Source organism: Neolamprologus multifasciatus, chromosome 17, assembly GCF_963576455.1.
Source record: "Neolamprologus multifasciatus chromosome 17, fNeoMul1.2, whole genome shotgun sequence".
In the NCBI taxonomy this organism is placed as follows: domain Eukaryota; kingdom Metazoa; phylum Chordata; class Actinopteri; order Cichliformes; family Cichlidae; genus Neolamprologus; species Neolamprologus multifasciatus.
Window position 1 is genome coordinate 14,304,087 of NC_140455.1, and position 14,627 is coordinate 14,318,713.

General features: G+C 42.7%; 1 protein-coding gene across 11 annotated transcripts in view; it reads right to left on the bottom strand.

The window, feature by feature from the left end:
- The window catches only part of pde4dip (phosphodiesterase 4D interacting protein), a 97,772-nt gene that overhangs the window by 27,469 nt on the left and 55,676 nt on the right, over positions 1-14,627 (bottom strand). For 5 of the 11 annotated variants that reach the window (XM_085138319.1, XM_085138317.1, XM_085138315.1 and 2 more), the window contains exons 1-16: positions 9,155-14,627; positions 6,550-6,687; positions 6,083-6,202; positions 5,848-5,940; positions 5,462-5,671; positions 5,189-5,347; positions 4,789-4,887; positions 4,455-4,592; positions 4,182-4,361; positions 3,883-4,077; positions 3,545-3,799; positions 3,230-3,395; positions 1,314-1,399; positions 1,010-1,176; positions 410-704; positions 83-263 (exon numbers count right to left, since the gene is read on the bottom strand). In XM_085138319.1, coding sequence (XP_084994445.1) covers positions 83-263; positions 410-704; positions 1,010-1,176; positions 1,314-1,399; positions 3,230-3,395; positions 3,545-3,799; positions 3,883-4,077; positions 4,182-4,361; positions 4,455-4,592; positions 4,789-4,887; positions 5,189-5,347; positions 5,462-5,671; positions 5,848-5,940; positions 6,083-6,202; positions 6,550-6,687; positions 9,155-10,426 — 3,754 coding nt within the window. In that variant the 5' untranslated portion in view covers positions 10,427-14,627. The remainder of the gene's footprint in view (positions 1-82; positions 264-409; positions 705-1,009; positions 1,177-1,313; positions 1,400-3,229; positions 3,396-3,544; positions 3,800-3,882; positions 4,078-4,181; positions 4,362-4,454; positions 4,593-4,788; positions 4,888-5,188; positions 5,348-5,461; positions 5,672-5,847; positions 5,941-6,082; positions 6,203-6,549; positions 6,688-9,154) is intronic. The other 6 variants (XM_085138325.1, XM_085138324.1, XM_085138316.1 and 3 more) reach the window with 2 other exon arrangements.

The window sequence follows — 14,627 nt, forward strand, 5'->3', positions numbered from 1 at the left end:
ATTATCTTATTATTGACATCACAAATTCAGTATCACCGCCACATTTGTTAAAAGGATAAGTGTGATGTTTGTGTCCACTCACTGAGCAAGTCCCTGTAATCTTTGAGCTGCTCGGCCTGAGCCTGCACTGTGGCCTCAGAAACCATTAGCCTCTCCTGCAGCTCTTTGCTTTTCTGCTGCAGATGAACTGCCTTCTCACAAGCTGCAGAGGACGCAGTGGCCTGTTGTGAACCTGCGAACAGCTCGCCACCCAGGTCATTGTACTGGTTACAGACAGGGGGGAAAGATCGTGATTGTCAAAAACATTTTTAAACACCAAGTTTGGCTTTTAAATTGATACTTTCTTGTTTTTAATTTACACCACACCTTACAGAATGGTACAATAATAGTATATTTAGGATCCTCCCACCTGTGACGATTTAGAGTCCAGTAGCAACGTCTGATGTCCGCTGGCTCTCCTTTTCCTTTGTTCATCATTGCTCTGGCTCTTGGCCTGGGACAGGCAAAGCTCTCCTTCCCAGGCATCCCACAGTTCAGAGTTTTCCTCCAACTCTTCTTCTATGGTCACATCCAACTCATTTTCATCCTTGTCTTCACCATCCAGTGCATTCTGCTCATCACTCTGTTCACTGGCACACTCCAACCCTCCATTCAGATGACGCTTTACTTCTTCATTCTCTACCTGCAAGCTGAACAGAGCTTTCCTGTAACAGAGGGAGGTTAAAATAAATAAAGAGATAAATAGCTATATGGATAAATAGACTCTACTGTCCTCTAGTGGTCAAGAATAGATTAGTGTTGTCAGAAAATAGTAAGCTAATTCCAGCTTTGCCACAAGGTGTCGCTATGTGTAGCTCCACACGCTTTGATTTGACAGAGTTTACATCAGATGCCCTTCCTGATTAACTCCAACGGCGATTTGTGTCTTCAGCTGGAATCATATGCATTAACCGTTACACTACTAGAGACAAAACATATTAATTTGGAGTTTAAAATCTCAAAAAATGACCTCATCTGTGATACTGAAGAGAATCCTGCTTTCTCCAGCTGAGCCTTCAGCTCTCCCAGCTCTCTCTCAACCAGCCTCTTCTGCTCCACCAGCTGCTTGACTTTGATTAGCCCCTGACTTTCAAGCAGCATGCCGCAGGACAGATTCTTCTCTGGACCTTCAGAACTCTGTACACACGCAGAAGTAAATGAATCAATAATTCTGATCAAATGATTAGAAACAGTACATTGTGCATAATATTTATTTTGCAGGATTTATCTGTACAAGCAAAATGAACAATAACAGCTGAAGGTCGCTCTCATACCTTGGTGTCGGACTCTTCTTCGTCGATGCTTTCAGTGTATTCATTGTTCAAATCATCAGCCTCAACATCATCCTCAGCGCTCAGCTCTGCAGGAAGCAGACCAAAGACCAAATCAGAAGGAGATCAATCTGCTTTTTCTTTTACTTCAGTTTTAAGCGTTTCAGAAGTTTTTCAACTGAGTGTGAGACCATCACTTGCTCAATTCTTCTAATATTATTCACCCTCAGAATCATGCTGGTAATTTGTAGCACAGCCTTGTCTATCAGTCTGAGTGTTAGGCTGCATGAGTTAGATTTTCTTGTTTATTGCACTCTGCTGTAGTTTAAAGGGGATTACACTTAAACCCTAAAATGGGATCCCAGGGACAGTCATATAGAGTTTAATCCAGAATTTAAAACCAGCGAGAAAGACTTAAAGGACGGATGGAGAAGGCTTAAAAATCCCTGAAGATGACAGGATGTTGAGTGTTCTGAGCCTAGGAAATAAAGTTGTAGCTGACAAAGAGCTAAGGCAGGACTGCCTCACAGTCTATGTTTAAGACAGGTTACTGTTATGAAGACTGGTAAAAAGTAATTATTCGTTTTAATATTGAATTAAAATAATGGAAGAAATCTGTATTTACCTCACCAGTAATGATTACTAGCATTACCAAAATGTCTGTATTTGCAGATATAAGTAAACAATTATATATTAAGGTATCGGTATGCAAATTTACTAGTATCCAGATCAGAAACAGGGGCAGGTTCCTCTTATGTGATTGATGTTTATGTCTATTATTTCCTGACAAATAATGAATTAAAAAAAATTAAAGATAAATAAATGTGACCTTGGCATCAACTTAATCTCTATATGCTAAATTTCAAATTATGACATTTATGCATATTATTCAGATGTTTCAGTCTGACACATTTTCACTCAGTGAAGGGGAATGAAGGAGTGATTTTCCTCTGAAATGTGGACTGTGTGCTTGTGCCACTGTGTGTTTTACATAGGGTTAATACTGAACATTGCACATTAAAGAAGGAAAAAAATGAGAATTTCAGCTTTTGCAAGTACTGAAGTAGAATAATCTGAAACCTCTGGAATCACAAAGGCATTAATCAGGTACAGTATGTTTATTATTTATTACAAACCACTTTGAAGGGTGTTTGGCTCTGGATGGGTAAAAATTCAAGGAAAAAGGTGCAGAAATGCCTACAATGCAACAAATGTGGCTTCTCGTGGTGTCTGTGCAGACACACATATATTATTCAGTTTGATACTTCATACTTACTGTGTTCTAGTGTGACATTCATTAATTTAACAACAACAACAACAGAGCAACTGGACCAATAGTTGTTGGAATGCACAGAAGCAAACATGCAAACTAAATATACACAGTCACTGTACTAAAGACAATGTGGAATGTGCTCAGATTTCCATGATCTTCAGACAGCATGTGACTTAAGTATACAGAAATCTCAAACTTGCTGCAAAAAACATGCAAAGGCACACAAACACCGTCATATAAAGGTTACATTCTGAAGCGCACACTACCACAGTATTTGCAGTTATAATCATAATGATGATGTGTTATTCAAAAAAATTAAAAATAAAATGCCTTGCTATCATTTACACGCAAAAGAAGCAGCACTAATTGTGCAAAATCACAATAACCGCACTACAACATTTATAAAGTTATTAAACAAAATGTTCTTTGTTGGGACGCTACAAGCTCAGATCAATATCCATCCGTCCGCTTTCATCTACTGGTTAGAAAGTTCCATGTTAGTATTTTCACACCAAAAAGTTTCAGCTGATAGATTTATGATACATATCCCATCACCACAGTGCATTAAGCCATTCTACAGTCACCGCTCCCCAGTGCTAGAAGTGCTGCTGTTACAGATACTGTCCCATGCTTCTCTGGTGCCCACCTCCAAAGTCAGGCTGCCTGCTGTTAGGCCGGTCACGGCCTAGGACAGGGCCTCTCATTGGGGGGTTATCCTCCTGACCCAGTCTCTCCCGCAGCTCCTGGACCTCCTGGGTCAGTCTTTCCACCAGAGGGAGGCCTGAAGGATCCACCATCTGCCTCTGAAAATCCTGCAGCACAAACAAACATGAACTCACACGCATAGAACTCATGACATGTATATACATACAAGCATAGGCAAAATACACACACTATCAGCTTATTAGACAAGAGGTTCTACTATACTCCACAGATACCTTCTGCATTCTCACACACTAACCCTGATGATCTCCTCCTTCACATGCAGAGTCCTGTTGAGGGAGCCTAGCCTTGCAGTCTGACTCCTGGTAAGTTCTTGACTCTCCTTCTCCCTCCTTAGAGCCAGAAAAAGCTCCTCCTGCACTGCCTGAAGCTCCAAAGCCAAGTCTGCTCCAAAGTCAGGCTGTGATCCAAAACCTGAGCTCAGCTGTTTGCGAAGTTCCTGGAGTCTTGACTTTTGCTCAGTTATGACCTCACTCAGGCGGACTGCAGAGTCCTGGAGGGAGAGTGTTGTCAGGTTTTCTGTATATTCAACCTTTTCTTTTCACTCTCGGATTTCACCTGCTTTATCTGCTCTACCTTAATATACTGGTCTCTACTGTTGATGCTTCTGAGGAGATCCTGAACTTCCTTCTGGTGCTCCTGAGCTTGATGGGTCCGGTCAGCCAGTACTTCCTGGAAGAGGCGGTCTTTGAGGTGGAGCCGGACCTTAAGCTCTTCCAGAACATCACCTGGAGCAGACTGGATCTGAGCCAGCAAGGAGCAGCGCAGATCCTGCAGATGAGATAAGAAACAAGAATATACTTATTGGTTAACACGATCCTGGGAATATTTCTCTGCAGGAACATATGTTACTCTTCCTGCCGATCTCTCTCTACCTGAGCCTCCTGTGTGCAAGTGTGCAGTGCCTTCTGCAGCTGGTTGATGATGGCATCTCTCTCTCTCAGGATGCAGCTCTGCCTCTCTTCACTCTCCTGCTGCTGCCTCTGGACGTTCCTCCAGGCATCACACACCTGCTCCAGCTCCAGAGCCTTACCCCGCAGCAGTACTTCCAGGCTCTGATACAGACACAAACATTCCAATAAGGAAGCAAGATGAGGCAACATACTGCCAAGAAAAAAAAGATGAGTTTATTTTGTGTGTCCTCTTACAGTGATGGTCTCCTCATTGCTGGCCAGGACGCAGCGCTGTCTCTCTAGATCTCTCTCCTTTTCTCTGAGCAGCAGCTGCAGGCGACGAGTCTCCTCGTCTTTCTCCTCCATGCAGCGGAACTTCTCATCCACTATTTTCTGCAGGGTTTGTGGAAATAAACTTGTTTTAACCTCCATCTAACTAAAATGACATGTTTTAAAATCTAAACCCACAAACTCAACCATCTTAGACTACTAACAATTAACATGATATAAAGGCGTTCACAGGACATGTGTTGTTGGTCTAATTGTTTTGGCTTTTGTCATGTGTTGGCGAGCGTACTGCTGTGTTTACCTCCAGAGCTCTGTCTCGCTCCTTTATACGCTGGCGAAGTTTCTGAAGCACAGAGTCTCTTTTCTCCGTTGGATCCTCCAGGAACTCACAGCAGTCCTGCTGGACAGCAAACAGACCGTCAACTGCAGAGTAATTACAATCCTACTTATCCACAAAGACAAAATAGAGCTTAAATGGAGCTGAAGTTTTCATAAAGCGTCTAGGGGCTGTGAGAGCAACTGCAGCTCATCTTACTTTTAGTTTTGTCATTCTTTGCTCAGATGCGGCGCATTTTAAGCATTAGTCATGTGCACTTCTGTGTTTATTATACAATATCGACAAGAATGAGATCTGTTTGTATTTATTAGAGTCGAACATGATGGTTTGTTTACTGTTTACAGACTGTTTGATTGTGTCCAACCTCCACCAGCTGTTCTTTGGTCTTCAGGGAAGCCTTCAGCTCGCTGATGATCTTCTCTCTCTCCTCCTTTTCTCTCTGTCTCTCTTGCTCACCCTCTCTCAGTTGCTCCTCTCTCTCCTGGAGAGCTGATCGAGCCTTTTCTAGAGCGAGCTGCAGCTCCTGAGTGTCGCACATGCACGACATGATAAAGTGAAAAGAACCACGATGCGATTAAAACAAAGAAAAGAAGAATGATGAAAACACCCTCGTTTAAAAAAAAAGTCATTTTCTCACCTGGTTGTGTCTCTCTGTCTCCCTCTTGTGTTCCAGCGACCCCTGCAGCTCTTTCTCTTGTCTCTCCAGGGCCCGGTTCAGGTCCTCCTGAGTCCTGACTGCCTGACACTGGGCTCTCTGTCCAGCCTGCAGCTCCAGTTGAGCTTGGAACAGAGAGGCCTGCAGAGCCAGGACCTCACCCTGACCTCTAATAGTCTCTGCACCAGACGCCTGCAGGTAAAACCAGTCAGGGAAGAAAGAAAAACACAAAGGGCAGGTGAGGAACCAAACAGGAATGAAACTAAACTCAACTCTGAAACATGTTTTTATTGTATGCTGAAAAATTATTTTAGATAGGCAGCTTGGTAATTAATAAAACAGAACTGTGCTTTGTGTGGAGGACCAACCTGCAGCTGCTGCAGCTGGTTGCGGTTGGCAAGCTCTCTGAGTGAGCACAGTGTCTTATTTTGCTCCTCAATCACCCTGTACAGCTCTGCAACCTGCACAATCAAAGGCACAATTCATGTGCCTGTGGGGTTTTCAGCACTTCCACCTCTGACCTTACTTTCATTCTCTCTGCAATGCTCAGATTTTGAATTCCCTCCTTTATTTACTATCAAGCCTTATTTATTACTACTGTACCTCTGCCTGTTTGGAGTTTACAGTATCAGTGAGGTTCTGGATATTTCTCTCCTGTTGCTGGGCATCCTCTTGGGCCGATCGCAGCTCAAGCTCCATTTCACCTAGACGCTCCTGCAGCTTCTACATACACACAAACACCCAGAACAAAATTCCACATTATCTGGAATATATTACGGCATGTGTTTGTAGGTTTTCACCCACAGTCCAAAGACATGCATGTTAGATTCATTAGCAATTCTAAACTAGCTGTACATATGAATGTAAGTGTGAATGACTGTCTGTCTGTGTTGGCCTTGCAAAACACCAGCGATCTGTCCAGGGTGTGCCTTGCCATTGGCCAAATATTAGCAGGGATAGACTTCAGCTCTCCTAAGAGCTGTACAAGTGGATATTTTGACAGTGTCATGTTCCAACTTCAAAGTATATGAAGGATGAAGCTGTAGTTTTGGAGACTGGTGTCTTTGTACCTGGTTCCTCGTCTCGCTCTCTCTGATCTTGGCCTGTAGTGAGCGCACCTGATCCTGGGCCTTCTGCAGCTCGCCAACACACTGACCTGCAGCACTCTCATAATAACTGAGCTGACCCTGCTGATTGTCAATCAATCGCTGAAAAAGAAACAGGAGGAAGCATGACAGATTAGCCAGTGAGGAGAATGTGTTAGTAGATTATGATGAGGTACGGAGATGAAACAGTACATTTTTATCATAATACTGATGATTCACGAATACAGTTGTTAAGTCTTAACATTTGTTGACCACAACGTTATAGTAGCAGTTTGATTAGTTTGCTTTTCTTTGCATCACATGTTACGAATGTATACTTGTGGGTTATTATGAGCTATGACAAACCTAAATTTAAAGTTTGGTTCTTAACCAAGGATTAAAAGTTATAGTCCTCCAGATAAACACAGTCTTTTATTATTGTTGCAGCTGTCGTGTGGATGATGGAGTGAAAGTGGAAAGTGATGTCAGCTTGTTGTCGGATGGCTTCCTCTGGAAGTGGGTGTTGCCATAGAAGCATTTTGTTGACTTCCTTGTTTTTGTTTTTATGAGACTGTAATGATGTGATGTCACTCAGCCCTCGGAGACATTAGCTCTGTGCGCAGCCTTTTCTATAGTCATTTCAGATGTGTCCCAGAGCAACACTGTGTCAAGCAGTGTGGTGAAAAGAAAGAAAGCGTGAACCAACTGGATTTGTACCAGAGGAACAATCGCTTAATCTTCCATATATTAACAAATCACACTAGAATGAGGCTAATATTTACATCACTATGTTGTCTGATTTAATTAAATAATCTGATATGCAACATAATGCAGAATAAGATACTTGTAGGGGCTTAGAAATTGTGTCATCCCCAGTTCATTTCTGAAATGTGTTTTAAAACAACAGTCGGGAACATTTGAACATTGATTTCTGGTCAAAACCATTAATCAAATCCTACATACACTAAAATACACTTTTCCAAGGCCCTTTCAATAAATGTGAAGCAGATCCCCCCCCAAACATGGTCTCAGTAGTCAGGAATTTAACAACAGAATTCCCCATTTGTGAGCCTTTGGACATTCTGTATTGCAGTAAGCAAGTATCAAATAACAAAAGAATCACAAGATATTTTCCTGATTTGACTCGGTGAGCCTCGTATTTGCTTCAGAAAACAGTATTTTGGGGGGGTTGGGAAGCTCATCTTGTAATCAGAAGGTTGCCGGTTCGATCCCCAGCTCTGTCTGTCTTGGTCATTGTGTCCTTGGGCAAGACACTTCACCCTACCGCCTACTGGTGATGGCCAGAGGGGCTGATGGCGCGATATGGCAGCCTCACTTCTGTCACAGCCTCACTTCTGGGGCAGCTTGGCTACAACTGTAGCTTGCCTCCATCAGTGTGTGAATGTGAGAGTGAATGAATAGTGGAATTGTAAAGCGCTTTGAGGGTCTCTAAAGCTCTATATAAATGCAATCCATTATTATTATTATTAATATTATTTTTGTATGAACCTAGTCATAAATTGCACTGTAAGACAGCTGCTCTACATCTTTGGAGGCCAGAGAGAGATGAGCCAGAACAAGACCCAGAAAGCTTCTAACAGTTCTGCTGATATTACACAATGAAGAGGAATGTTGAGTACTTTACCACAAGGGTACAGAAATCTTAGCAAAATAATCCAGAGTTTAGTTCTATGAATGACATATTTGTTTCTTCACTCCTGGACTAATGTGTGCACTGTGCAGTGTTGTGTATTGCATTACAATAGCCGTATATATTTGACAATAATAGACTATCACATAGCTGTTGTGTGTCTGTACGCTCCTTTCAGACTGAACCACATTTTAACTGCACATTAACATGACAATAGAAGTTATGAAGCTGCAGTAGACAGAAGAGCCTTTACAGAGCGATGGCTGCAGACCTTGGAAACGGTTTCCATAGCAACGGAAGGGTCGCTAAGATACCGTAAAAGAGGGTTATTTATGCTTCCTTTGAGGGTAATCAAGGCGGTGAGTGTGTTCAGCTTTGTCAGCAGCAGTGAAGGAGACAAGCAAGACAGAAGATTCAGAGGGGTCTGACCTCACTCAGTGTGGATGCTGGTCAGAAATAGTTTGCTTTATTCTGACCCCCCTACATCTGATTCTAATGTGGAGCAAATCTGACACTTGTCCCCTAGTTTGTACTCACTTTTTTTGATAAAACATAACTTCAGTGCTTGTACCAGGATTACACCTGGGTTTTAAATTACTACCTATAATTTTCCTACAAAGTTCTCCATATTATTATATTATATTTATTTATATTTTTTATTTATATATAGTGTGTTTTAGAGTTTGCAACTAATTTAAGGCTGTTTACAGCTGCAAGAAGTCAGCACTTTGACTGTAAATAAGATTTTAAAGCAACCCAACCCAGACAAGTATTTTATAAAGTGCAACCCCACAGACTATTGCACCTTTCTCAAGCCTGAGAGGCACCAAGATCTTTAGGCTTTGGAACATGCTTCCCATTAAAAAGCTATAACTATTAATCCTGCAAATTGAATGAGCTAAGTTAAAGGCCATCCAGTATCCAAGGCTTCTGATGTACCTGCTGAAACTGAAATGGCCCACACAGAACATAATCATCCATCCACTGCTCCTCCATCTCTTCCAGCTCAGCCTGCAGCTCCTGTTGGGGACATGGGGTCACGATCTCTGGTATACTGTGGTGGGTGTGCAGCTCACAGTCTGCCATCTCTGCATAGGGCGACCTCAGTGATAGGTGCAGGGGCAGTGACAGTCCTCGCTCCGGTTTGGTTTTGACTAGAACTGGGATCTTGCTTCCCCTTCGGGATTTCACTGGTCGGTGCTCACAACCCCGCAAGAGGGTCAACATCATCTCAAACCCAGACAGGAAGCTCTCACATGGGGCCTTGTCCCACTGAATGTCTCTTCTCACCACTGCCTCACTACCATCTTTCTCTGGGTCAGTTTCTTCCTTCTCTTTATGATCTGAAGGAAGACAACTGACGTCCACAGTGGTGTTGAGAGACTCCACAGATGATGCAGGACTGGAACTCTTCTGCTCACAAATGGTCTTTTCAGGTTCCATCCCAGCAGAAGGTGACTCAAAGGTGATGGCTGTATCAGCTCCAGGGCCTCTGGCCACATACTCCACTTCCTGTGTGGAGGTTGAGCAGCGGGTAGTTGGGCCGCAGGATGTGCTTCTGCGCCCGAGCCTTCTAGGAACCTTACATACAGCCTCATAATCAGAATCAGCAACTCGAAGTGCAGCACAACCCCTACATCGCCTCTGCTTGTGACCAGAGAGGGAGTCTGCTCCTGTGCACTGGTGGAGGTGGTGGTGATGATGGTCCAGGGCAGGGTATTCCTTATCAGCCCATGACTCATACACGGAGAAGGTAAGATCGTCCTGGATCATGTCTGAGTATCTTACATCCTGGAGTGATGACAGATCTACCACAGGAGCGTCTTCAGACGCCATCTCAGTCACGACTCTGACACTGGATGGAGGGGGGACCACGCTGCACTCCTCTGAGTTGTTCTTCCGGTACAGGCCTCCAATACACTGCCTCAGCCGGTCTTTCTCGAGGAGTAGCTTGTGGAGACGCTCCAGAGACAATGCCTCCACTCGGGCAATCACTGTATCAAAGCGGTACATGCGGTCTAACATGAAGGTGCACTTTGAGCACGCAAACTCACCACGGCCATCCCGGGTCAGCTCACGGCCCAACGCGTGGGAAAGCAGCACCTGCAGATTGAGCTTGGCTGTTGGGTGGAAAATCCATCTGCGCTGGTTGCCACAGAGCTCACGGGCACAGATCCTGCAAGTCTCCTTCATCTTTACCACATCTAGCATCACAACACGTAGCGAACGGATAATACAAGAGAGCTTTAAAAGTCACTTCCTTTTGATGCATGTAAGAATATCATTGCAGGGCTGGATAAAAGATGATGCTTCTGTCCCGAACTACTATCATTTGGTGTTTTTCCAAGTTATCCATTAAATGGATAAAGGAGGAAGATGAATTCAGAGTCCAGAGTCAAATCTGAACCAAAGTGAATCTTGGGCAGAAATGTTTTATGATACTGCAGGAAAACAAAGAGGTGGCAGTCTATTCAGACATTTTATTTATGTGTTTTGTCAGATCAAATAAAGGTAGGCCCGTTAATGGAGACAAACACACTGCAGCAGCATCGTGGCCACGTTTCCCTGATTACTCAAACCTTTCGATCGGGCTGGTACGTCTGAGCAACGTGATCAGCGCCTTTAATTCAGCCAAAGACATTTCCCCTCGGAGCGGATGTGAATGAATCTTCTCTGTCATGGGTTTCACTTCCTTGGTGGGGAAGCACAGACTTTTACTCAAATCTCACTCCTGCGCTGAATTTCAACCCTAAACGATCCTGTTAAGTGTGTCACAACAGCGGCTTTTTCTGCCTTTGAAATCAATGACGTCTCTTTATATGACAGCATCTCTCTGCCGCAACTGCTGCCAGGTAACAACCGGAAACGAACACGGAAACAAAACGCGATTTCCTTCCTTAGTCAGCGATTTGGATGTTCCAAGGTTTACCGGCTCCCGTCTGCGTCCCCGTTCAGCTGTGTCCACTTCATCAGCGGAGGCTGTCAATCGTCCGGGCGCTTTCAAAACGAGACAACGAGGCAACGCGGACTGAAACCGAAGATCGTGTATCAAAGAGAGGATGTCTCACTCTGATGCTCGAAATAATCTCGTGTGCCAATCCCGGGGTTCTTTTTTGAAATCTGCCTTTTCCCTCTTGTGACACTAGTCCACTTTACACAATTAATCTGGCCACAGATGTGCTATGGAAACAGCACAACTTTGGTAATAACGACTACGACGGCAACGAGTTTCACTACTGATTTCTTTTCGACACCAAACGCCCATCAAAAATGTTTTAACACAGTCAAATCAAGCCAAATTATTTTTTCGGTGTCTTTCTCTACTGTGATGTAATATTAAATGTATCTCCTGGATATGTGTAGTTAAACCAGTAGTTTTTAATAAATGAATCCCCCCCCAGTCCATATTATCAGCGTCAGAGTGGGACCTCGTGTAGAAGGCAGGACTGAACCATTTTCTTGGCTCGGCTGAACGCTGGGGTGGGGTTGGTGAGCCCTTCCCTTTAAATCTAGTCACTGTCTTTCAAATGAAATTTCTGGATTTCTTCAGGCAAAAGATGAGGCCTCTTAATTCACTCTTACCATAACCGTCAACATAAACATTTATGTTTCTCTGTAAGTAAAAGTTCCTATGTTAACAAATGGTTAAGCGAACAGTAAAACTGGAGTGCAGATGCAAGGTAAACAGTCTGTTCTTACACTTACAAAAATAGTTTACTTTGATTGTGTTATTACTAATGTAAAGTCATCCAGTCATAAAATATTATTAATTTTAACGTAGTTGCTGCTCATTTGTATTGTAAAGAGATTTTTTTTGAAAGATAACCAAACGTTTTAATATGATATTTTGATCTCTCCATGCTCAAAATGACAAAATATAAAACTAAATAAGGTAGGATTTCCCCCCGGGAAATCTTAATGTCATTTACCGTTTTTATTTGGCTTTTAATCGTGTTTGTGGAAATCTATAAGCAATCAAATGGCAGTAACAAGGACTAACACTACATATGATGTTCCATGTGCAAAAACTTCTGCTAATTCCCTTTCAGATCATCCATATTAAATCAGGGTGTGACCACTTGTTTAATTAAAAATCTTACTTTTCATTTCCAGCTTGTGTGTTTGGATGTGTCAATAAAATTAGCCCTGTGTGTTTTCCATCGGGTTCATTAAATCTAAATCTAATCTCTAAATTGTCAGCATGGAATGAGTTCATGCCTTTCCCAGGGGCACACACTCCCAGTCTGGCCTTGATATGTGTGTCACACAGCATGAAAGGGGAAAGGAGGGAGGCAAATGGGCTCTGTTATTTCTCTGGAATTGATGTCAGTGAATCACATGACACTTTAATCAAGAAGCAGCCCACTGTCCTCCTCTTAAAAGAAGCCCCTCCAACACACACACACGCACACACACACTTAAAAAGCTTCATCCATCTTTCCTTATTGAAGCAGGCTTGCTGTGTTGTTGATACAACTGCTCTCACATGTGATTTATTTTCCTCAGAGTGTGTGGGCCAACACAGAACTCTATTTTGGCCCTTGCTGCATCTACATTTGTCACCCTATAAGCCACTAGAGACACAACACTAAAAACTGATCGGCTAGAATGAGGCACGCAATCAAAAATCCATTAATCCTAATCAGAGATAAGTACCAAACAGTGCTGACAGACTGCACCCACTGTTTACTTTTTCCTAAGTGGCAGAAATACCAAAGGGTGACAGCAGAAAATGAACACTGATGCAGACAGAACAGATATCCCTGCCCAATTTTTCTCTCTCAGATTTGTCAGTTGTTGCTGTGCTAGTTAAACAACCGATTCCTTCTGTGTGTTGAGCCGCCAGGAAAAACTGATTTAATCATAACTGGTACTGATGAGGAAAATGAGACTATATTTGCAGAAATATACTGTACATATGACATGACTCTGTACTGACACTGATCCTTGCTGATGCTCTTTAAGGAACTGTGCCTCCTAATTTTAGAAAGAGAAACATAAGCCTTTGTTCCAGCTGAAGATTAGGATACGATAATAAGTGAAACATAAACTGACTGGAACTTAAAATAGGGTTAAGGCTGGGAAACACAATAACTGGGACCTGCAGATGGACGGTGACCTGACACTCTGACAAGACACAAAGGGAGACTGAGAAATTATCTACATACAAGAGTGTGATTAGGGAAGTAGAGACAGCTGCGGTAACAGCAGAGACAAATCAGGAGTAATGAAAAAGGGGAAGCAAAACTGAACGCACAAGAGACACAGGCTATCAAAATAAAAGAGGAAGCATAAACAGTGAGACAGAGACAAAGACACATGAACCTGACAAAGAGGAGACAAAAGATGAAACCTGGGGAAGAGACAAAAGAAGCAGGATAGGAAATAACTATATAACTTGGACACAGAAAGACCGAGGCCAAAGACAACTACAAGAAACACGAGATGAGGGACTGGCAAAATACGAAGTATAGAACTCGACACACAGACGGAAAGGGGAGACGGGACTGCCTGCATACATGGGACACTAGGGAGGACACAGGGATGAGACGAGTCTGGACATGAAAGGGAACCAAATGAAACAAGGAACTGAGAAGTAGAAACATGAATAAACCAGGAAACAGTGGAAATACTAAACTAGGAGACTAAACAGTGAAAACTAGAATGTAATCATAATAAAAACTGTTTTTTATATAGCACTTCTCTACACAACTTGCTTCATTCACACAAACACTCCTCCCCCCCCCCCCATGCTTTTTCTACCTAACATTCACACACTCATTTGGCATGCAGACAGGCGCACGCAGAGACTGAATCACTGAGCTTCTGAGTAATACATGATCAGCTCTGCCACCTCAGCTACAGCCACTCCAGAGGTGGATAAGGGGAATATATACTCAGAACATAGGGAAGAAAACTAGCACCCATGTCAGTGTTTCACAAGAAACAATATTCAAACAGTTAAAATGTTTTTATTGATATTTTAATTATGAACGTGATATTACCCTTTAAAGGGTAAATGTGCAATAGTCTTGAATGTATTTTTCTTTTACCAGGACCTTTTATGATGACAAAATATCAGGTGTAGAAACTTCAGTTTTAAATGATGACATTGCTAAAATCCTAATTTTACTATCTAAACAAGCAGTGAAAGCAGTGAACATATATGCTTGGGTGTTTAGAGTATTAAATCTGACGCTACAGTCATACTGTGTGTGCAGTGTGGATTAAGTAACAGAAGGTGGAGCTACTTGTCTATGAATGGAGAAGATGGGCCTCCTTGTTTGAGATGCACACCACCAACAAAAGCTGCCAGTAAAAATGTAGACGTGAGATTAGGTAGCTATCAGAATATAAATGCAGAATATACTGCAGTGGGTAAAAGTTCAAAGATCTCACAAGTAAAGTTTTG